Genomic DNA, 25,653 nt, shown 5'->3' with positions numbered 1-25,653 from the left:
TGTGTCATGGTGTGTGTGCGCGTGTCATGGTGTGTGTGCGCATGTCATGGTGTGTGTGCGCGTGTCATGGTGTGTGTGCGCGTGTCATGGTGTGTGTGCGCGTGTCATGGTGTGTGTGCGCGCGTCATTGTGTGTGTGCGCGCGCGTCATTGTGTGTGTGCGCGCGCGTCATTGTGTGTGTGCGCGCGCGTCATTGTGTGTGCGCGCGCGTCATTGTGTGTGCGCGCGTCATTGTGTGTGCGCGCGTCATTGTGTGTGTGCGCGCGCGTCATTGTGTGTGTGTCATGGTGTATCTGTGTGTCTGTGTGTATTTAAAAAGTGTTTTTACTCACCTTTTTTTTTCTCCCCACGCCGTGCTGGTCTCCCCTCAATTGGCCCTGCCTCTATGGCTGAGATCATCAAGCATGATGATCTGAGCCAATCCAATGCTCAGGATTGGCTGCAAAGGTGCTGCACACTGTGCAATCACGCTGTGCAGCACTGACACAGGAAGCACCTCTAGTGACTGTCTGAGTGACTGTCACTAGGAAGCAATGTAAACACTGCATGTGAGTATGCGTAATGTATTATTAAATTAAAAGGACCAATATTATATATTAGAAAAAGAAATGTATATATATATATATATTACTCAACCATCTGGGGTGGCAAGACATTGCCTTACATATTACATACGGCAATATATGGGGCAATGACTTATGGGGCTGGCATAGATTTTTTTTTCCAGGGCTGCTTTGTATCCCCAGTCCGGCGCTGGGCAGGTGCTCATTTATATTGACATCCTTGGCATGCAAGCTCACAATAATCATAATATAAAATGGTGGATTGTGTACTGGGGAGAAAAATGCTAACCCTGGGTTCAGAAGACATTATTCTCAGAATCTCTAACCGGCATTATTAATGCACTAAATCTAACTGCTGTGAGATAGCTCTCTTTCTCTCATTATATATATATATATATTAGTAATTACTTCCATTGTTAAAAGGAATGTGGCAGATATATACATTCAAAACAGCATATAGGCATATATGTTCCCTTCTTCCTGGCTGGAAAACTAATGAGTTTTATAATTGTCTATGACATTTGACAAAGCAGTTACGAAATAGTAACCATAACCTATTTCTACAAATTAAAACCAGACTCAGAAACGGAAGCTGAAAATCTTAGAACCACAGGGATTTTAATGAGCAATCATTCTGCAGACGGAACACAAGTTTTAGAAGAAATCTGATTTTAACATAAAGCAGTCTATGTGATTATGTTTCCCTTAGTACAGCTAGTAATATTTCTTTTTCAATATTATTTTATTCCTCCTACTGCACTTACGGGAGTTTTGTAAATGGCTTCTTCAGTGCATTACTTTATATTTTCCTGTTTTTGCATTATTGCCAATTATTCTCCCCACACTGAAAAAAATTAAAATAAATAAACCGCATGAAAATGTTCAGATAAATTTATCTTATTTAACTCCCTGTTGTACTGACTGAAAATTGCAACTTTACATCATAAAGATGTAAAGAAATAATAAATTGAACAAAATAATATTAATAAAAAATGAAATATATAAAAAATGTTTGTGTGAGTTTGTGTGCATGTATATATTTGTGTATGTATTACAGTGTGTGTGTGTGTATATATATATATATATATATATTTGATTATTATTATTATTATTATTATTATTTAATGAGGTGCTTATTCACTAAAAAGTGAAAAGTTATACATTGAAAACTACATTTGGAAAAGAATGACAAAATAGCAGAACTGGAAAAATTCTTCAACTCAGCCATAATCAAAATTTGATTATTCTAAAAATCCCACAATTTGTGCATATGATTTTACATTTCCAGTAGGATAATGTATCATGATTGGTCAATTACTTCCCCGTCTATTTTGCTTCCAAAAAAACAAATAATGTATCATTAATAAAAAGTCATTCTGAAAAAAATATACAGCACAGAAACAGAAAATATTCAGATAGTTAAAGGGACTCTATAGTCACCATATAAAAGCAAGAAAGACAGGTCCCCCAGCCTTCCTTCTTGCTTTTATATGAACTTTCATTAATTAAAAAAAAAAAATCGGTGTTTTTATATTAAAAACTTACCTCCGTTCCAGCGCCGAGCTCCCCGCTAGGCCGCGCCCCCTTTTTCGTCAAAATGACGAAATCGCGGGGCCCAATGGGACGGCTTCGCGCTGGACCAATCGCGTTCTTCATAGAGCGGCATTGAATGCCGCCCTATGAAGAACCTGAGCGCTTTACCGCGCATGTGCGCGGAATGCGCGTTCGCGAGCTGAGCTGTCTGACTGACAGCTCAGCTCGCTTTCTAAAATTATCAATAAGGGGGGGGACCTACTGTCCCCCCCCGGCCCCCACCCCTGAGCGGCGGGTGGGGGCCCTAAAATTATCAATAAGGGGGGGGACCTACTGTCCCCCCCCGGCCCCCACCCCTGAGCGGCGGGTGGGGGCCCTAAAATTATCAATAAGGGGGGGGACCTACTGTCCCCCCCCGGTCCCCACCCCTGAGCGGCGGGTGGGGGCCCTAAAATTATCAATGGGGGGGGGACCTACTGTCCCCCCCCGGCCCCCACCCCTGTGCGGCGGGTGGGGGCCCTAAAATGATCAATGAGGGGGGGGACCTACTGCCCCCCCCGGCCCCCACCCCTGAGCGGCGGGTGGGGGCCCTAAAATTATCAAAAAGGGGGGGGACCTACTGTCCCCCCCCGGCCCCCACCCCTGTGCGGCGGGTGGGGGCCCTAAAATTATCAATGAGGGGGGGGACCTACTGTCCCCCCCCCGGCCCCCACCCCTGAGCGGCGGGTGGGGGCCCTAAAATTATCAATGAGGGGGGGGACCTACTGTCCCCCCCCCGGCCCCCACCCCTGAGCGGCGGGTGGGGGCCCTACAATTATCAATAAGGGGGGGACCTACTGTCCCCCCCGGCCCCCACCCCTGTGCGGCGGGTGGGGGCCCTAAAATTATCAATGAGGGGGGGGACCTACTGTCCCCCCCCCGGCCCCCACCCCTGAGCGGCGGGTGGGGGCCCTACAATTATCAATAAGGGGGGGACGTACTGTCCCCCCCCGGCCCCCACCCCTGTGCGGCGGGTGGGGGCCCTAAAATTATCAATAAGTGGGGGACCTACTGTCCCCCCCCGGCCCCCACCCCTGTGCGGCGGGTGGGGGCCCTAAAATTATCAATAAGGGGGGGACCTATTGTCCCCCCCCGGCCCCCACCCCTGAGCGGTGGGTGGGGGCCCTAAAATGATCAATAAGGGGGGGACCTACTGTCCCCCCCGGCCCCCACCCCTGAGCGGTGGGTGGGGGCCCTAAATACAAAGGGGGGGGGGACCCTAGTTAACCCTCCCCCCCCCCCCCCCAAAAAAAAATATCTCCCTACCTACCCCCCTCACCCTAAAAATAATGAGGGGGGACCATTAACTAAAAACCTGTAAAAAAGAAAAAATGAGATAAAATCAACTTACCATTCGATGTTTTCTTTCTTCTAAAATCTTCTTTCTTCAGCCCCAAAAAAGGCCAAATAAAAATCCATAATAACCGACGCAATTAAAAAAAAAAAAAAAAAACCGAGCGCAAAAAAAAATAATCCATCTTCACCCATGGAGGGCTCCGCGCAGACTGAGCTCCGCAGGGTGGGGAAGGCTTATAAAGCCTTGCCCCGCCCTGCAATTAGGCTAAGAACACTCTGATTGGTGGGTTTGAGCCAATCAGAGTGCTCTTTGTCATTTTACAAGCGTGGGAAAGTTTTTTGGAATTTTCCCACGCTTGTAAAATGACACAGAGCACTGTGATTGGATGGATTTCAAGCCATCCAATCACAGTGCTCTGTGTCATTTTACAAGCGTGGGAAAGTTCTTTGGAATTTTCCCACGCTTGTAAAATGACACAGAGCACTGTGATTGGATGGATTTCAAGCCATCCAATCACAGTGCTCTTTGTCATTTTACAAGCGTGGGAAAGTTCTTTGGAATTTCCCCACGCTTGTAAAATGACACAGAGCACTGTGATTGGATGGGTTTCAAGCCATCCAATCACAGTGCTCTGTGTCATTTTACAAGCGTGGGAAAATTCCAAAGAACTTTCCCACGCTTGTAAAATGACACAGAGCACTGTGATTGGATGGCTTGAAATCCATCCAATCACAGTGCTCTGTGTCATTTTACAAGCGTGGGAAAATTCCAAAGAACTTTCCCACGCTTGTAAAATGACAAAGAGCACTCTGATTGGTTTAAACCCACCAATCAGAGTGTTCTTAGCCTAATTGCAGGGCGGGGCAAGGCTTTATAAGCCTTGCCCACCCTGCGGAGCTCAGTCTGCGCGGAGCCCTCCATGGGTGAAGATGGATTATTTTTTTTGCGCTCGGTTTTTTTTTTTTTTTTTTTTTTAATTGCGTCGGTTATTATGGATTTTTATTTGGCCTTTTTTGGGCTGAAGAAAGAAGATTTTAGAAGAAAGAAAACATCGAATGGTAAGTTTTTTTTATCTCTTTTTATTTTTTTACAGGTTTTTAGTTAATGTTCCCCCCCTCATTATTTTTAGGGTGAGGGGGGTAGGTAGGGAGATAATTTTTTTTTGGGGGGGGGGGGGGGAGGGTTAACTAGGGTCCCCCCCCCCTTTGTATTTAGGGCCCCCACCCACCTCAGGGGTGGGGGCCGGGGGGGACAGTAGGTCCCCCCCTTATTGATAATTTTAGGGCCCCCACCCGCCGCACAGGGGTGGGGGCCGGGGGGGGACAGTAGGTCCCCCCCTTATTGATAATTTTAGGGCCCCCACCCGCCGCACAGGGGTGGGGGCCGGGGGGGGACAGTAGGTCCCCCCCTTATTGATAATTTTAGGGCCCCCACCCGCCGCACAGGGGTGGGGGCCGGGGGGGACAGTAGGCCCCCCCCCTTATCGATAATTTTAGGGCCCCCACCCACCGCTCAGGGGTGGGGGCTGGGGGGGGACAATAGGTCCCCCCCTTATTGATAATTTTAATTTTAGGGCCCCCACCCGCCGCACAGGGGTGGGGGCCGGGGGGGGGGGACAGTAGGTCCCCCTTATTGATAATTTTAGGGCCCCCACCCGCCGCACAGGGGTGGGGGCCGGGGGGGGACAGTAGGTCCCCCCCTTATTGGACCTACTGTCCGGGGGGGGACAGTAGGTCCCCCCCTTATTGATAATTTTAGGGCCCCCACCCGCCGCACAGGGGTGGGGGCCGGGGGGGGGACAGTAGGTCCCCCCCCTTATTGATAATTTTAGGGCCCCCACCCGCCGCACAGCGGTGGGGGCCGGGGGGGGGGGGAAGGAGAGTAGGTCTCCCCCCCCCCCCCCCCCCTTCAACCACTATTGTGGACAGTCAGCTCCCTGTGGGTTCGGGCTTCAGCTGTCAGCTGAAGCTGAAGCTGTCAGCTGAAGCCACGCCCGCAGCAGTGCTGACAGGCTATCAGCACACAAAGCGCGTTCACAGTGCTTTGTGTGCTGATAGCCCGTCTGATGCATTCACCCAGAATGCATCGGACGAGAGGCCTTTTTAGGGCCTCTGAACTCGGAAGTCCCTCTGGTGGCCGTCTGATTGACTGCAACAAGAGGTGTTCCAAGCTTCCAATGTAAACACTGCATTTTCTCAGAAAATACAGTGCTTACAAGAAAAAGGCTCCGGGTAGCTGTAGCACTCACCTGAACAACCTCATTAAGCTGAAGTTGTTCAGGTGACTATAGTGTCCCTTTAAGCATCCCTCATAAGACAGTTTTAGCCAATATAAAACATTAATTCAGTATGTACCTCTAGTATTAATATTTGCCATCACGTCTCTCAATTCATAAATTAAATCGGTACTAAACTACCGTTTGTATTCTTCAGCAGACCATCGAGGTGTAAATGCATCGTCTAGTCGTGCTTTTGGAAATAATGAATGACTACTGTTACGTCAGTGATATATAATATCTGAACCCTTGCATACAAAGGAGATGTACAACATGCCATTGAGTCTTGGCTGTGTATTTCATACCTGCAACTACAACAAGCTACTGTGTGTGTGTCCAAGTTTATTCATGAGGAATTCTGGCACATGGCAATGAGCACGAATGGGCAGAATGATTTGTGTCGAACCTACTGCCTTTTCATTCCAGGAAGGAATGGCAATCTTGGCCAGTGGTTCCCACTACACAAGGATGCTACAATCACTTAGTTATATCTGGAGGATGAGATAACTGTTGATAAAATGAATAGTATATTATATTGTATACTCCAGCATGATGGTGACAAAACAAACCCATGTTACGGACTGGTGTCCTAGGCATCAATTAGAGGTTTGGTGTTTGTACTGAATACATTCCACGAAATAAGAGAAAATAGATGAGATCCAGGAGAGAATCATTTGCCACTCCAGGCAAGTATACATAGATCTCAGATTAGTTTTGAGCATATACTTTTTTTTCTAGATAAAAACCTGGAGCCAACAATAATCCTTTTCTTTTTTTCTTCCTCAACTAATTTGTTCTTCCTCAACTAATTTTGAAAATAAGCTTATTTCGCACTCCAGGTTCTTCAGTGGACCAATATACGTCTCACTCCAAAACATTTCTGTGTTTTCTAGTTCACCCAGTAAAGAAATCAAATATAGAATAATAATCTCCATTTTCTTCTTACTTGCACATCTTTCACTTAGGATGATATCAATTTAGTTAATTCCTTCTGGTGCTCCACAAATGTATTATTCTAAGAGATCAACAAGGCCTGGATTTCCATTTGTCTGGATCCTGTTGGCTTTTGACCTATTCTTTTGGCACATTTAAAATTCCTTGGATAACAGCCCGAAATCTTTTGGCTGTTCTAACACACTCCAGTACAGTCCATAACATGTTGCTTAAGCCACTACGTGTGAGCCCCAGTGATCACTTTAGGGGTGTCAAGTGAATGTACTGCGGATTCTCCCTGCCCCCACCCCTTCTTTTTGATGAAGATTGCCTCTTTCCTTGTCCTCCTTCCTCCTATGGCCTCAGAAGCCCAAGTCCAGAAGCTGAGCCCATGCCAGACGTATTAATAGAGTTTCTTGATGAGATACTTGTCAATAAATATGATCCTTTCCTGCTGTCCCAGGGTATCTGACACCAATAGTCCAGTATAAGGAGGAGGGAGAGGATGACCCATCCTAAAATAGAACAGATGGAGAAAGTATTTAAGAGGGATTTCCTCCTCTGGGGCACCTCACCGTTGCCTTTCGACCGTCTCCTTCTGTCAGCCCTTCCCACGGATCTTGATCCATCCCTCAGTGAGTACAAGGGGAGGGAGTCGTGGGAAATTTGAAGGCTGCATATAGAAATGGATAGAATGCATGCAGATACATTTAAGCAAATGTGTGATGACTGGGGAAAAGGTGCGACAAATAGAAATTACATGTGATGAGCTTATTCAAAAGTTGGAAAATGGGTGAGAGTGAAAAAATATATATTTTTAAATATTAGAAAATCAATAGAAGAGCAAAAAATAACAGACATTATGGGGGAACAGTGGGCAAGTACATTTGCATTGGGCGTTTAAACTTTATGCTATAAATTAAATATGAAGTAATTATAAAGTATTTTCAGTATGTGGTGAATTAGTCAACATACACAAACCCTGACTCGTGTGTAAGAACATGCAAAAATAATGTATTTTCATGCCAAGAGAAAACAATAGACAAATAGCAACAGGTATATAGATGTTACTCACTGTAAATTTAGTAATTGAACACAAAAACAATTTAAATATGCCTGAAGGCATTAACACATATCAAAGGGAACATTGCTGAGATGTGTATCTAATACTTTGGACCTGAGTGGTTTAAACCAGAGATAAAATTAGAAGTGAGGAGTCTGATAAGCTGTTAGTATTCTGGATAAAGATAGTAGAATACAGAACGAGTTCAAGAAATGTATATTCTGTATGAATCATCTGTCATTTTGTGGGATAATGAGGAGAAAGAAAATATAGGTTAAGGTTAAATTTATAGATGTAGCCGGGGAGAGTTAGTTCAATTCATATAACCTTAAAATATCTACTTTAAAGAAACATTAGACTCAAAATCTCAAAATAAGAGATCATGTATAATGCCTTATTACTATATATTATTATCAATAAATTCATTTTTAAGAAATATGATATCATATAATGCTTTATAAGACTCTAATAGACATCAGCTACACTTAAAGGACCACTCTAGGCACCCAGACCACTTCAGCTTAATGTAGTGGTCTGGGTGCCAGGTCCCTCTAGGATTAACCCTTTTTTTTTATAAACATAGCAGTTTCATTGAAACTGCTATGTTTATAATAGGGTTAAACCAGCCTCCAAATCCTCTAGTGGCTGTCTGCCTGACAGCCGCTAGAGGCGCTTGCGTGATTCTCACTGTGAAAATCACAGTGAGAGCACGCAAGCGTCCATAGGAAAGCATTGTAAATGCTTTCCTATGAGACCGGCTGAATGCGCGCGCAGCTCTTGCCGCGCATGCGCATTCAGCCGAAAGGGAGGATCGGAGGCAGAGAGGAGGAGAGCTTCCCGCCCGGCGCTGGAGAAAGGTAAGTGTTTAACTGTTTCCTCTCCCCAGAGCCCGGCGGGAGGGGGTCCCTCAGGGCACTATAGTGCCAGGAAAACGAGTATTTTTTCCTGGCACTATAGTGGTCTTTTAATAGTGTCTTCCCAGGAGAAGCATACCTTCCCCTAGTTAATTTATTTAAATTAGAATTAATCACACCCTACTTTTTAATTTTATATGCATAACTTGCTGTACACTGAGTGTTTGTGGGTTTATTATCATTCCAAATTAATGTCTATGTTTTTATGCATGCAATGTGTCGAATCCATTGATTGCAAAACAGTTTCTTGAAAAAAAGGAGAAAGAAAGAATATTTATTCTATGTGCAGAGCTGTCAGCAAAATTAGTGTAGGCTTGTAATGAGATGTCTTGCTTTGAAAACTTCCATCTGTCTCCCCATAATGGAGGGATACTGTCATTATCTGCAGTTGCAATTAGTGGTAGATAATAAACTTTGTTTGCCAAATTAAGTAAAAACTGATATGGATGTGGATGTGTGCTGTAAATAGTCGTAACTGAGTATATGTTCATGAATACGAATATATGGTTATGTACAATGTGTGAAAATAATATTCTTTAAAAGCTGGGATGCATTATCGTTATCTGTAAATGTTATAGTAAAGTCAATGTGGAAGGATGCAGGTAAAACCAGTTCATAGTTCCTGCCTGTTAAATAGGTCAGTTGGTGAATGTGCTAGTTGCAGTCTATTCAAACCTGCAGAGTCTTTCTTGCTTTTGTCGATAAAATCAGTACACGTCAGCTGGGTAATAAAATCTATACCCCAGGACATAAGTAAAACTAGACAAATCTTAAAGTAGCCTTCCTGGGCAAGTACCTGTTAACTATTATTGTGCTCTGCACAGATAGTAGAATTTAGGTCATGCTGTGAAATAGGGCAACCATTTAAATTCTTATAGAAATGAAATAACAACATCATGCTGAAGAACTTCAATGTTAAATGTATTTACCCATTAGCAAGTTTTGCCACACGTGAGATACTGTCCTATTCATTTTGCCGTATTAGTGAGAAACAAGGAAAATCAGAGAATTATGTAGTTAACTACAAAGTATGTATCCGTCAGTTTTATATGGTGTAAAAATATGACCAGGGCGTAGTGAGTAAAAGGGAAAGAATTCTGTAAAGAAAAGATTGATGAGTTCTGGAATGGGTGGTCGAAGGATCAGAGATGGTTAAAGACAAACAGTTCAAGAAAGGAAATGCTTGGGTTGACTGGTTTCAGTAAGTGGAAAAAGTACAGAACATCATAGCTGTCAGTTTTGGAGTTTGTGAAATTCAAGATGGACTGGTTAAAACCGAATGGAAGGACAAGGAGAGAATGTTGTTCCAGTTTAATATTGGCAGCTGTCATCCGATGAGAGGTCTAAAGGGTTGTTCACTTGTATATTGAGACTAGTAAGATTGGCAATGTATGTGAGAAATTGTAAAAGCAGAAGAGCAGGAGATGACTTTAGTGACAGGTGGATCACTGTTGCCCTCTTCCAAACCCCCCCCACCCGACCCTGCAATGGAATTTTTTTTTAAATTCTAAAAGGTTTAGTCCAAGACACACATCTTTTTTTTTCATTATTACCATTCTGTTTTCCTAGTTTATATGCAGCATATTCTATTTTCAAGGTAGAGTAAAGAGGTTGGCATAGCCTGATAAGTTAAGTAGAAATAGGATTTTAAAACTGATATAAAGTTTCTAGCTAAACACAAATGAGATATCCAAAATGTGGGCCAAAGTGGACAATATCTGCCCATGGACCAAGACTTATGTAAGTAAATGCGTAAATGATTACAGGATGATATAGATGATGAAGAAGACAACTTAATAGATCCACAAGGGATATTTTCTGAGAGATGGACAGATGCTTATGTGCTACTACTTACTGTCACACAGATGTCTATCTATCAAAAAGATTAATGAAGTTACCACCGTGGACAGATGAACAATGAATGGTAGCATCAGACCCTGTAAACATTTTTGCTAACGGTAACTTGTACTTGCTATAAAAAGGAGACAAGGAAAGGAAAATAAGAAAAAAGGGGTTCAGAAGATTATTTCTGGTTTTATATCAAAGAATCCAGCCGTGCAATGTCACAGTCAAAAATGAATTCTTTATTAACACACTCCTACATTAGGAAAGATACATAATGATACGAAATTAAAATAAAGGCAAAATTAAGGGAATAAAAATAATTTTATTAAAACAGGGATGAATAGTACCCAGTGATCCGTAACATGCCGTTGAGCATATCCATATAGCAATGTAATACTAAACTGCTGGAGATTTTGAAATGAATTGCTGAAATGCTGCTATCTCCCCATTTATACTGCTCACATCCCAGATGGCAAATGCCTGTAGCCGTGAGAAGTGCACAAGGGTGCTGTGCCAAGGCTATACACAGTCGGAGGCAGGATACAGTTTCATGGAAGGCGGGAGGGTGGGGTGCAAAGCACCCAGAAATCCTGCACCGTCAGCAATAATCTGAAGAAGAAATCCTTTCTTGGCAGAAGTCTGCTGTACAATAAGACCCTTAGCATTTGTCTCTGTTCTGCATCTCTCACTGCCACAGCAGAATTAGTATCTGCTCATCCATGAAGGAACTGATTCGTTATACGTGCATCTTGGCTGTTTTATGAATGCATCAACAAATTCAGGTTCTGCTAACCTATTTATCACCATGTGTGGCAGCTTAAAGGGACTCTCCTCTCTGTAGTTCATTCCTCCCCCGTCTTTTTCCTTAATTAGAATTTTGAGACAAGGCCTTTAGAATGTAAAAATATAAATAAATAACAATAAAACGTAAGCTGAACTCCAAGAGCCCCTCGTTTGCTACAAGTCCGCACAAGCTGCAGCTTCTGCAGTGACATCTGCAGAGGCTAAAGTGGCTAAGATATCTCAGTCAATCCTGGCCCTTTTTATATTGTCAGGGCGCTGTGTTGTGTATACCTCATGCACATCTGCGGTTTATATAAAATAGAAATCAGGCTTCAAATTTCTATTTGTTCATGAATGAAACAACCTGACCACACACATGCGCACAATTATCATGAAAGCGTTCTTATACAAAGTCAGACCATACATATTTTTGTACAGGTCTTGGGAAAGCGATATACCTTCAATGATGCATCAATTACATATTTGCAGAACTACAGAACAGATGGAATAGAGAAAGAATTCAGTCTTTGCACTGTAGACCTAGAGAATGTGCAATTGTTGAGCATTTACCCAAGCACATATGTAGCTGTGGTAGTACCCCTTTAAGAGTCCTAACAGTGCCTATTACAGGGATTGCAATAGGTTGCATGAAGTATGTATATAAGCATTTTGGATTCTCTGACAAAAACGTGGAAGGGATCTGAATATTTTATTAGTTGACAATAGAGTAAATAGTGATGTTGCAGTACAGGTGAATAAATGTTAGATGCCACCTGTATCACTGGAACACCAAGGGAAGGATCCACAGATCTTATTGCAATAGTCCAAAGTAAAGATCCATAGAACTCAAAGTGAGGTGCAATCAATGGTGAAGTTTATTGGATCAGTAAACATGATTACATGATTAAGTCTTGAGGCTGAAACGTTGTATTTTGTTTTGTTCATCAATCCAATCAACTTCACCATTGATTGCACCTCACCGTGATGCCCTATGGACCTTTACTTTGCATTATTTTATCTTTGGTAATGAATAATCAATTTCCACAGACTTTAATAATGGTATTTATGTTCAGTACACCAGACTTAAAACATAACCAGCTCTTAAAATTATCATTACATTTTACAAACAAATTTCTTTCCCACATACAATTGCCACAGTTTACTTTACAGAACACACCACATAGCTTTAGCACAGCTGATATATATTACAGTACACACCATTTTAATTTGTCATTATTTAACGAGCATCTGTCTTTAAGGCTTATATTTACTTGTGATATTGGTAGTTAGTTATAACGAGTAATTCTGAAGCAAGGCTCCAAGTTTGCAATTATTCCCAGGAAATCTGATCTTTAATAACCCACAGATTTCAGGAGAATTCATTAGCTTGGAAAACAACTACAACTTCAATGACTCAAACACATATTGATTCACCTGTTCACTTGTCAGTGGTACTGCCTGTAGTGAAGATGACTTTAATTTGCAGCAATATTAAAGGACATTGCATTACAATACATATAGCAGTAATTCCAAAACAGGAATACAAGTACATGTTTTTGTCTCAGGTATTTAGTGGGGTTACAGCATCATATGATACCTAAAAGGATTTGATTCATGTTGTATAATTGGTAATATATCGCAATAATTTCTGTAATCCCCTTTTACAACCCAGAAGTGATAAGGTAGTGTTATGTATAACAGAAAAAAAATAATTGCTACAACATACAAGACAGGGGACCAGGAGCCCTGCATTTGCTTGGCCCCATTAACTATTCCTAGGTGAAGAAGGAAGGGAGGGGACAACTAGTGACCAACATTGGGCCCTGTGGGTTCTTAATACTTATCTTATTCCATGGGTGTGAGACCTGAGACTTCCACGTGCCTGTCAGGTTCTGCCAAAATAGTTTACTTTGTGTTTGTGCATGTCTGTGTACTCCTCTCAGATATCGTCTGTACCCACGCGTTTCACACTCTCTCACCTGTTAGCTATCACTTTCTCTATTTGTCTCTCAGTCTCTTCCTTAAGAAGAGTTTAGCATGTTTACAATTGATAACTAGATGGTATAATTTCAATTATTTTGTTCACAAGTGAGCATAAGAAAATCTGTTGTGTAATTACTATATTACAAAGATAAATAGGTGCTGCGCCACAGAGAGTAATGGAATATAGTCAAGTCCAGAGGTATAAAAGAAAACCTTTAGGTTCACACAATATGGTTTCCATATGGTATATTCAATGGGAGATGTGAATTCTTAAAGCTTGGGAATGGTATCCTTAATTAGTCTCTCCGATATTTGGTCATATGAAATGGAGAGAAGAAGAGAGAAAGGACCTAATGGTGCAATGTGTATCGTATAAAGTGGTTATGGTGGAATAATAATAATAATGCACTCACATTTGGCAGAGCTATAGCCAGCTCTAGTGTCTAGCGCTTGTAGTGGTACAATCCCCATTTTGGGATATACTGTAGGTATACTCAGTCTTTGGGTTAACTGGAGCTCAAACGACAACAAAAGTAGGGGGGGCAACAGTAGTGCTCTCAATAAGATAAAAAAACAAGTGTAAAAAGGTATATAAAATATACTCACACAACATAGAGCAGGCTGACTGTTCTGTGTTGGCCCTGGTGGTATGATCCCTACCTCGGATTTCTTTAGAGTGGTGGTTAAAAAGCCAGGCAAAAAAAATAAAAAAATTAAAAAATTTTTTTTTTAATAATTTAAAGAAATTGGCAGAAACCTAGGTATATTTGTCCAAAAGAATTCCTTTATTTAAATACAAAATAAAACATAAATGAATGTGTTTTGCCGTTGTGGCTTTTTTAAATGGGGTAAAAAAAAAAAAATTTTTAATTGTTTTATTTTGAATGTTTATTGATCAGGCTTTGCTTCAAGTACCACTTCCGATTGGTTAGGGTGTGCACTGGAGCCATCAGAGTGTATCTATTCTGAATGTAACCCTCCAAGTATAACATATGTATACAAGGATATATGCTGGTTAACCGGTTGTCCTGCTGCAATACTTTAATAATTAGTATGGGAATGATAATTCCTTCACATAAACTTATATTCTGTCTTGAGGTAGAGGCTATGTCAGTTTCATCAGAGTGTTGTTGTTTTTTTGCATGTAAAATCCTTCATTTCCCATAATTTAACACAAGCATCTCAAACTCTGTTTCCCCAAAATCATGGACATGACCAGACCAGGAAGTGTCCATCAGAGATGGTTATGAAGTGCACAGCTGTATCATTTGTTCATATTGAATTTTATAGAACTTAGCATTATACCACAGGTATCTAAAATCTTAAGGATGGTGGAATAAAATCAACAAAGTAAATAAAAAGATGAACAGCCTTATTCATATATGGTGCAAAGCCTTCAGTGCTGCGGCAATTGTAACAGTCATATCTGCATAATATGCAGTCCAGGATTTCACATGACTTATGCTAGTTACTGATAGTCAATAGAACTTCTACTGCAAAATTAACTGCAAGAAACCAAATCAATAAATGCAGAGCCCTCCAAAGTGCTTTTATATAACAAGGGAAGGGAGAAATACTGCTGATGGCACAGAAATATATCACTGACAATGTTAAATCATAGACGTTGCAGTATTTATTGTCTGCTGCGGCAGAGAAGAGGTTAAAGGGAATGGCATCGGGGTACGTTAATAACCAAAGTATTCCCCTGCTACATCACAACTCTAAGACATTGTGCCCCAAATACAAAAGGATAATGTGACATTGGCAAATGTTCAGGTGACTGGCACGGTGCCCCTTGGCTTTCTGCCAGTAGTTTCATCCTAAACTGTCCACCCCCCTCCCACTGTCACGGGAGGTTGCGTGCATGCAAGTATCCGCAGTCAGGTCGTCCGGCCCTTAGAAGTGATGAGTCCAGCAGAACATTCCCTGCCTCTCACTCTGTCCCATTCTCCTGCAGATCAGAAGCCACAATGTCCATGACTGATGTGCTCGCAGCTGCCGACATCTCAAAGGCAGTGGGGGCTTTTGAAGGTAAGAAATAAAAAAAAAATGCATGGGTGTGGGAGACTTGCTGCTCTATATAATCAATTTTAATTAAAATACAAAAAAAAATATACAAAAAGCATGACATGACAACTTCATCAATAGTTTATTGTATTGTATCAAGTTCACAGATGCTATGCTTAAGAGAGGAAGGTAACCCAACTCCAGTGGCTCACTGGGCACTATACCCAGTTAGTAAATGTTTGCTGCAGTATTATCAATGTGACCCTTATGGAGTTACCTAGCCAGATGGCTTTGTTATAGCAGATGATGCTGTTGCAACCCAAGCACTGAGTCTGATTTGATAACTCTACTCATAAGACAAGCAAATCTATTTATAATGTTTTTATAAATTTAAACTGCAATCAATACATCACTACAAAGCCAAATTGGACTTACATGCAGCTATATTTGGAAGGCTTATTCGGATGTCTTTCTTGTCTCTTTCTCAATTTACTTTGTCATTTTCCTGCTCCCCTACTCTGTTCTGCACCCCCTTCTCCTGCTACCTTCCTCCGCTATGCTGTATTGTCCTTTCGGATGACTTCTGCATCTGTCTCCTTTTCCTTTTGTTGGGATCTCTCTGCCTGTTTCTTTGTAGCAGCCAGTGTCTGTCTGTGTAAAGCGGCTGATAATGAATCACTAAACTCTGTTGGCTGTAAAGGAAAGACTGATTAACATAGCTATTTCATAAAGAATAATGCTAGCCTCAAGGACAACATTTTATTTCTTGGAAGCAATTACTTTCAGGACAAGCATGGCATTCTGATAGCTGTCCCGTTACAATGCCTTCTAGTGCATGACTGCTTCAAGACTGCAGAACTCTCTGCACCATTCTCTAATCTCGGGCTGGAAAACTAAATGCATTGCATGTACATAATTACTTTAATGAATTCAAGTTTGTGCAGCACTTAATAATACGCATAAGGAGGAGATATGCTTTTGGTGTGTTCTTTAGTCCCTGTATTAAATTTGAAAACCTTAGCTTTCACCAATGAGATGGGATATATTTTTTTTAGGTTTTGTGTTATTTTTATTTTTTTATAATTTTTTTCTCTTCTGCCACCACCACCACAACTATACCTTAATTTTGTTTAAACTTCAACGTTCTAATAAATGTTGTGTTTTCTCCCCCCGTTTGTCTATATGTCTCTGACTTCAGCTGCTGACTCTTTCAACCACAAAAAATTCTTCGAGTTATGCGGCTTGAAGAACAAAAGCACAGATGACGTGAAAAAGGCTTTCCATATTCTGGACCAGGATCGGAGTGGATATATAGAGGAGGATGAACTTAAGTAGGTTTATCGCACTACTCTAAAAGCATGTTTACGCGCAAGTACTCAATCCTAAATGCATCAAAATGTAACACCCACATGCAAAGGTATAATACTAATTTATTTATGAAAACACAATTACATTTCCAGGACATTCACACTCGTTTATTATAGACATAATTTATGGAAATGCTATAAATCAACCGCTTTTAGCATTGCTGCAAAATGTACAATGAGAAGACCATCAAAATGTAATGTGAACAGCATGCATTGTTCTGATGTTTTCTCTCCTGGGCCATGAATTACAGCTTTACACTGGCAAAATATTTGAACCCATCTGATGTTCCTGCCTAGGATAGCTTAGAAGCCCACAAAGTTTCAGTCATCACCCGTGCTGTGTTTGGTATGCTATAATTGCGCAGGACTTGTTTTAGCATTATCACACATTAACACGTTAGAGTTTATTGGACTTAAAATAGGGAAGGTATGGAGATAGGGAGTGAGTGCATAGCGGCTGTGGATAACAGGTAAAAGGTCTTTTGTAGGACTACAACTGCAACAAGTGAGAATAAACTGTTTCGCTATATACTTTCAGTATAAAGTATCTCAGAAGGGCTAATAGAGAAGAATATTCTCCCCTCCAACCCCCCAAATACATTTTTTAAACAGATTTTATCTAACAGAGAAGGGAAAAAATGGATTTCACTTATATCATGTTTAACTAAATATTATGCCATATATTAATAAAAAGGTAACCCTTAATAAATCCCACAGGATGGTATTGAAAGGCTTCACCCCAAATGGCCGAGCTCTGTCCGACAAGGAAACCAAAATCCTACTAGCAGCCGGCGACAAAGATGGAGACGGCAAAATCGGAGTAGATGGTAGGTGCTCAATTACCAGTGACTGTATTCCAAACGCTATAGTTTTTTTAAGATTAGGTCATTATTATTTTTGCATAAAGGTTGCATGGAGCATGGGTAAAACCTGCCCTTCTTTTCAAGAATTGGTGGACCATCTAACAGTCCAATCTTTGCCTAGTAGTTAAGTGAGGAGCAGATATGTGCCCATTCTGGTCCACTATGGTGCAGACAGATGGCTATTTTCTGTAATATAATATCATTCTTATACTTATAATATACTTTTACATTATACATTGATTATAAAATTAAAAACAAGTGAATAGTATCAACTAACCCATATTGTCTGGAAAATTTACCACAAGCTACAGGTTTACCTCACTTCTTCACTCAGATAGAAGCATAATGTTTAATTTTGATGATCGCTTAGTCTCATTGCATTTTACTTGTAACTAGGTAAATAAACTATATTACTAACTTATATCCCAAGGGTTTGTAGACCACTATCTAAAACCCATACAAGTAAGTTTATAAGGTTCTACCAGGAATTAATAAACTATTATATTGTAACAGGAAGTAGAAAGGTGGCTTCTTTCTCACTGTTGCTCTATCATCTTCCTGAGTTTAGGGTTGCTAAGTAACAAGAAAGAAGGCAAAGAATGTGGTTACAAGTGAAAAATACAGGATTTGAAATAAACTGATGATCCAACAAACGCATACAATATAACACAATATTAAGTTGGGTTTTTTCTAAAGGGCACCACTGTTTTGTAAGAATAGAGCTTGTGCAAAATAAACATGGAAGTACAAATTGCACGTTGACTTGATTAAACTGTATTTCATTATTTTAGTTTAGTTTTAAAGCCATTATATCCACTGCACTTTAAAAAAAAAATGAGTACTTACCACAGATATCCAAAATCCAAGATCTATGTTTTGATCACCCTTGAAATACATCACACTTTCAGCAATGATTACATTTCAGCAAGCTCGAGGAAGATGTCAGGGCCACTGACACACCAAAACCTTGGAAAAACAAGATGTTATTGAGATTAGAGAGGAGAGAGTGAATTCATGCAGAGAGTAATAAGTTTAGAGGTATTAAAGAAATTGGAACTAACTCAACAGGCAATTATTTCCCAATACCAATAGGGAACTGTATGACTATAGGTAAAGGGTGTGAATTAATCAAGGAAGGGTGAAAGAAAGTTAGAAGCTTTGGTGCTTGGGGTGGTAAACTGTAACTCCACCTATTGTTCTGAAAAGGCATTATTGATCATCACCAAAAACTGAATTTGTTAACCAACTGCATTGGCCAGAGTAAGACATGTAGGATGGACTCTATGATCATATGGCATTTACTTTTAGTTTTCTGATACATGTTATTTCACAGGACACTTGTGGTTGTAATGTCCTTTGCCCACACTAATACAACAAGCAGTAAAACAGAAAGGTACTTGAGGGAGAGGTGAGAGAAGCACTCTTGATCCGGGCTGGATGCTCCATGGGATATAAAAAAAAAAAGAAAACCAATATAGTGTAGTATGTTGAGTTGATAATTACAGGATGAATAGATAAGTAGATGTTCACTCACATGATGTGGAGCCCCAAAATGGCTCCTTTCAACAGCGTGGAGTGGTACAAATCCCACTCTGGGATATATGGATAAGTAACGTCCTCACTGTTGATATATAGACTATATATAGGCTATATAAAAAGAACACAAACATATAGTGCACACTGTGACAAAAACAGGTTCTAGTACCATAGGTTCCAGTAAAACAGAAAAATAAGATCTTGTTTTAATTTTTTTTTCCATTTATGTAAATTGCCTCTCTAATCTGATCTCTCGTCTTTACAGAGTTCACAGCCCTGGTGGCTGAATGCTAATCCTATCAAGCTGTACGTCCCACCTGTGCATAGCGCCTCCCTCCTCGGACAAAAATCTATTTATTGCTCCCATTTTATACTACGCCTCTGGTCCCTGCCTCCTGGATCTCCGTGCTGGAAATAAACATATCACAATGCAATAAAGGGCAAAAAGAACTGGGAACCAAACAACCATTGTACTTTGTGTCTTTCATGTGTCCATTTTTTCGTGGAGATTGTATGAGCAGTGATGACACTAACAGATATATTTACTTTTGTGTGTTCTTTTAAGATCCAATATTAAATCTCAAAGTTTTTTTTTTTTTTATAACTTTATGTCATACATACTCTACAAAGCTATAGTCTTCTATAACTATTTTTGAAGAGACCTCAGATAGTCACCTCTTCACATGGAGTGGTTTGAGCAAACCATATTGATATCCTTTCCAATAGATGGTTTACATATGTTAGGCTTGGCAATGTTATAAATTACTATAAATAGCACATACAGGCGCAAAAACTTTACCTACATATAGAGTTGACCTCTAAACACTGGAGTTTTTATTACACTGCAATAGTTTCAGAGTGCAGATTATTGGGGTTTTATAAATAGATAAATACATTTTCTGTAATATTGGTCCTACAGAAATAGCTTTTTTTTGTTTCAAGGTCAGTTACAGTCTGTTCAAGACATACCGATAAAGGTAATGTTATATAAATGCAAAAACTCCACAAATAGACTGATCTAAGTTAATGCAGACACTGTAGGTGCAAGGTTTTATTGACTTAAACAAACTAATGGAAAAGTGTATACCATAATTTCAGAAAGTTTTATCTTGCAAAAGACCACTTGTTTCTGCACTGTATTTAAGACACTAAATGAGTACATGCACAATTAAACACGTTTTGTTAGATAACCATTTAAACACTGTTTCACATGATTGGTTAAGAATGTATTGGTAAGACAGCTGACGGAAATTCCAATAATGAGAGAATTTAACAAAAAAACATAAAAACATCTGTACCTTATGTAGGACAATGTCTCTCCAGTGCCCCGCATCTCTGGGACAGCAAAAATATAGAGTCTGTAAATCAACCAACTAGTGCTTACAGTGCTGAACAGGTAATGCTGAAGCTGTATCCAGAAAGTATAATTTCCTGACAATTCTAAACAAGTAATAATAGATAACCAGCTATGAACAAAAGACAAAACTAAAAAAACACAATTAACGGCGTGTTCTCGGGTATGGTCACTACTAATAGATATCTAAAAAACTACCTTAAGATTTTTAGATCCCTAGACTTGTGGCAGGAGTGAAGTGTTTGCCTGGATATTGGTACATAAGGGGAAATAAAAGCAGCTGGAAGGAGACCGGTTTAAGCATTTCTGCCAAAATGTTTTCTGTGATACAGATTCTGAAAATGTTCCACACTGATACTTCTAATAGGTAAAAAGACTGACCTCATTATTTTTCAGCATCGCTAAGAGGTCAACCGTATGTCCCAGCATAACCTATACCAGTATCAGTCCACCCCATAGCTAACACTTGTGCTTTGTAATTTAAACATCAACTCTTAAATAACAAACTTGGCACCATGTCCATGCCACATCCATTCTGCATTCCTGATTTGATCGGACTTTCTCTGCTGAGATTGTTGCCAGCAAAATGACTCATTTTAATAGCCTTGTGCCAGATAACATTCCACTAAATGCAAACTAGGGATATCTATGTCTAATACACATTTACTTATCCTTAATCATTAGGCCACGCAAATGTTACCTTCTCCAAATTTACTCATGAAATAGATGAACACTGCATTAGTGACAGTTGTTTGTCATTGATTACACAGTAACACATATTGGTAGCACCCACAACCTTTCTTCGGCACAGTTATGGACAGCTTTTCTTTGGGAGCTGTCCAAGCAGATGTCATGTAAGTCTTAAGTTTACAGGAGGAATTTTACCACTCCCTGTTTAATCCAGTATTGAATGGCCAGAAGGAACATACGTGCCAGTTTAGCAGGTGGTTTGTGAAAATAGGGCATGTTTGGAGATTTGGTGATGTCTTGTTTTCTGTGAGGAAAATCCCTTAATTTCATTAAATATAGCTACAAGAGATTCACATTCATTTATCTCAGAAAAGCCTGAAAGCAAAGTACATCTTTGTCCATCTTCTGAGGTTAACAAAAAAGAAAAAAAATGGCAGCTTAACCCCTTAAGGACACATGACATGTGTAACACGTCATGATTCCCTTTTATTCCAGAAGTTTGGTCCTTAAGGGGTTAAATGGCTTTTCAATTGCATGGTTGAAGCTTACAGACAGCTAAATGCACTAACAATTATAACATGTGACAATTGCACATATCTGATTGCATACATCTTCAAGTCAGGGCAGATATCCATTCATTCATTCATTTATGGTCCCTGACACCAACTTACTATCAGGTCCTTGTCCCCTCACTCACCTACCTCGTTCTCCCACACCGCGTCTCTCACTCACTCCACGAGAAAGCCGTGTCAGAGAGCGCCCCTCCAGGCAGCGCGGTCAGTTCAATCACCCATGCCGACCTCTCATGCGAACAGCATTTCTGTTCCCACAAATGCCACTTACCAGATACAGAAGGAAGAACTCCACGCCACCTTTGTTCATGCGAACGCTACTCACCTATACTGCAGACAGAACTCCGTTCGCATGGACGCCAGCTCCCGAACAGAGCAAGAACAGAAGTCGCACACACCCTTCACTCTTCGCTTCATTGTAATGTGCTCCTGATTGTGTAAAGACCTTCAGAGACTATCCTGTTGTATCCTGATCCTGTTCCTGATTTTGACCCTTGTCTGTATCATCGCTTCTGAACCCGTGCCGCCTGTTGTGACCTTTGGCTTCCCCGACTATTCTCTTCATCTGATCCTTTAGTACTGTGAACTTGGTTCATTGCCTTTAGCATCTATCGGCATCTTGGGCTCCGTCCACTAAACTGTGTTCCTGGCACTTACCTTTAGTCTTCTCTCCAGTGTCATTTAACTCTGTCTCTGTCCTTCTGCTTCTCTGAGATTCTTCAAACAGAAAGCCTTGGACTGCCTCAGCCTCTGATTGGCCACACGTGTCAGCTGGTCCTTTAAGCCATGGGAAGGCAACCTTTGGCACTCATGTTGTAGACTACATTTCCCAAAATGCTCTTTAAGCCCTAATGCTGGCATCAAGGGATATGTAGTCCACAACAACTGGAGTGCTGAAGATTGCTTACCCCTGCTCTAAGCCAATCAGTAGGACCCCATTCTCAAAAGAGATTGAGAAACATACACATTTTTCTCAAGTCAATTTTATGAATGGGGAGTTACTGATTAGCTTAGAGTAGTGGTTCCCAAACTTTTTAGGTTCGAGGTGCCTTTAATATATCAATATATTTTCATGGCACCCCAAGTCAAAACAAATGTATAGGTTGTATATCTGTACAGTGCTGCGGCATATACTCGCACTATAGTGAAATGTATAGTGTTGGTGTTTGAAGGGGTGCTTGTGTATAATTTTAGTGTTTTAATACAGTGGTATGTTTTTATGTAATGTTTGCGTTTGGTTGCAGAAATGTGTTACAATGTAGTGTTCACTTTTAAATGCGGATGTACATTTGTGTGAAGTATTTGTGTTTGAGTGAAGGGGTATGTTTGCATGTAATATGTGTGTTTGTATGTCGTGCTGGTGTTTTACTTCTTGGATGTATGCACATAAACTACTTACATACATACTTACACAGATCTTTATTTGAATTTTTCAGATTTTTTTGTGATACTACATTTTTCATATTTTCATACTTTTTTTATATATTTTTCATATATTTTATTTACTTTCTTTTTTTCTTTTCTCTATTTTTTCTTCTTTTTCCATTTATTATTATTGATATTCGTTATTATTTTTTATTATTATATTTATTTTATTATTATACTTGTTTATTTATATTTCTATATTTATTTACTTATTATTATTTATCATCATTCTCTTCGTTTTACTCTTTATTAGTTTATTTCCAGGCCATTCATTTGCACATTTCCATATCTATATCTCTCTCCCCTTTACCTTTACAGATTCTTGTGGCCACAGCCTCAATAATATTAATATTAATATCATTTTTTGTGTAAATATCTACATATTCCACCTGGATTTGTTTTGCTCTTTTTTCAGACATTAGTAATATGTTTATGTTCCTTTGGCTGTACTATTCTTTGCCCTGCCATATAAGTCATTGATTTATTTCCATATATGTATATATGTACTTATATTTGAATATAGCCCACAACTTTCTACTTTCTTTTCTTTATATCTCATGATCACACTCTTTACTTATTTCTTCTCACTCTCATTCCCACATTAGCTCTTTTCTTATCACCCTTCTTTCTCATCACACACCTATCCATGGGGACATATTTCACGTTTTCCAGTTTCATTTTTGGGTTTCACACACACTTTATAATTTCTCTGCTTTATTCACATTCACTCCCCATTCATCCTATCCATTCACTCACGATCACATCCTCTCTCAATCACTTCTCTGTTATTCTATTGGTTTTGGCTTTTCATTTAATATATATTTTTTGTACACTCTGATAGATCAATTGTGTATACACCATTTATACACTTTTTCCATATTTCCTCCTTGCTTATTTTATCGATATCTTATTCCGATTGAAATGCACGCTTCACATTCACTTATTTTCTAATACCGCGTCACTATGGCAACCAGACGCCTTCCCGACCTCTCGGTCGCGGCATGATGACGTTACACGCCGGTCACACACGCACAGTACAGTGTTCAATCAGGGATCTGGGGGTCACACCTGCACTGGGCAAGTGATTATCTTTACAATTTATGCCCTATATATATATATAATTTACTCACTTGTATTCACATCTTGACAAAGATCTTTTGGATCGAAACGTTGATCATTTTGAATCACATATAAAGCTTGTTAAACAAATCCTCTGGAGTGATCTTTTCAACATCTCATACTTACACAGATATACATGCACAGATACATACAAATAAACTGACACATACACACAAATTCATATAGACACCGACACATACACACACCTTATCACACGCATACAGTGACAAATGCACACACCATGGCACAGATACACACACTGACACACTGATGCACACCCTGACAAACAGATGCACATACAACAGATGCACACACACTGACAGAGATACACACAGAAGCACACTGACATATATACACATATATACACACACAGATGCACACTGACATATACACACACAGATGCACACTGATATATATATATATATATATTTATACATACCTACACACAGATGTACATTGACATATATACAAACACACACATACACACAGATATGCACACTGACATATACATACATACAGGGCCGGCCTTAGGCCATTATGCGCCCGGTGCGAAAAGTCTTCACGACGCCCCCCGACCAAGTTGCCTATATACAGTCACACACAGGCATAGACAGACACGCTCAGTTACAGGCAGATAGTCACACACACACACACACACAGTTACAGGCAGACAGTCACACATGCTCAGTTACAGGCAGACAGTCACAGAGCCAAATACACAGTTAAAGGCAGACAGTCACACACAGTTACAGGCACACAATCACAAACAGTTACAGGCACACACACAGTTACAGGCATCATACAGTCACACACACAGTCACAAGAAGACAGTCACACATACTCCATTACAAGCAGTCATACACACTCGGTTACATTCATGCAGACACTCACACACGCTGATAGGCACACACGCACTCAGTTAAAGGCAGATAGTCACACACACAGGCAGACTGTCATACACACACGGAGGCAGTCACACAGAAAGACAGCCAAACACACTCACACACAGGCTGGCAGTCAGACACACTCACACACACAGGCAAACAGTCACAAATAGCCAGGTAGTCACACACACAGACTTACCTCTTTCCATTATGGCTGGAAGGGGGAGTGGATGCAGTTCCTGTGCAGCAGTTACATGGGACTCTGCATCGCGATAAGCCCCCCGCTCGTTAAGACCCGCCCCCGCTGCCACAATTTTTTTTCTTTTATAGACACGGGTGGAGAATAATTAATCCTCCACCGGGGTACCTGTTTTAGCTCCCCTGACACCAGCCAAGTGTGAGCTGTGTCGGCCGCACGGCGCCCCCTGGTCCATGGCGCCATGTGCGGCCGCACAGCTCGCACACCCCTAAGGCCGGCCCTGCATACACAAACACACACACATATGCACACTGACACACACAGATGCACACATTGACACACACAGATGCACACCCTTTTTATACTGGTAAAAACAGTTTGCAAAGTATCAAGATGGTTGGATTGTAAT

General features: G+C 40.5%; 1 protein-coding gene across 1 annotated transcript; it reads left to right on the top strand.

Annotated features, from left to right (window-relative positions):
• The first annotated feature begins 7,166 nt into the window (after positions 1-7,166).
• PVALB (parvalbumin) lies at positions 7,167-19,466 on the top strand. Its single transcript, XM_063426501.1, has 5 exons — positions 7,167-7,275; positions 15,186-15,259; positions 16,434-16,566; positions 17,320-17,429; positions 19,267-19,466. Exons 2-5 carry the CDS (start codon positions 15,199-15,201, stop codon positions 19,293-19,295), a joined length of 333 nt encoding a protein of 110 aa, XP_063282571.1. The 5' UTR covers positions 7,167-7,275; positions 15,186-15,198; the 3' UTR covers positions 19,296-19,466.
• Positions 19,467-25,653: the final 6,187 nt, after the last annotated feature.

The sequence above is a fragment of the Pelobates fuscus genome, chromosome 7 (genome assembly GCF_036172605.1).
Source record: "Pelobates fuscus isolate aPelFus1 chromosome 7, aPelFus1.pri, whole genome shotgun sequence".
Classification (NCBI taxonomy): domain Eukaryota; kingdom Metazoa; phylum Chordata; class Amphibia; order Anura; family Pelobatidae; genus Pelobates; species Pelobates fuscus.
The sequence above is the reverse complement of the archived record's forward strand: the minus strand, read 5'-3'. Positions and strand labels throughout refer to the sequence as shown.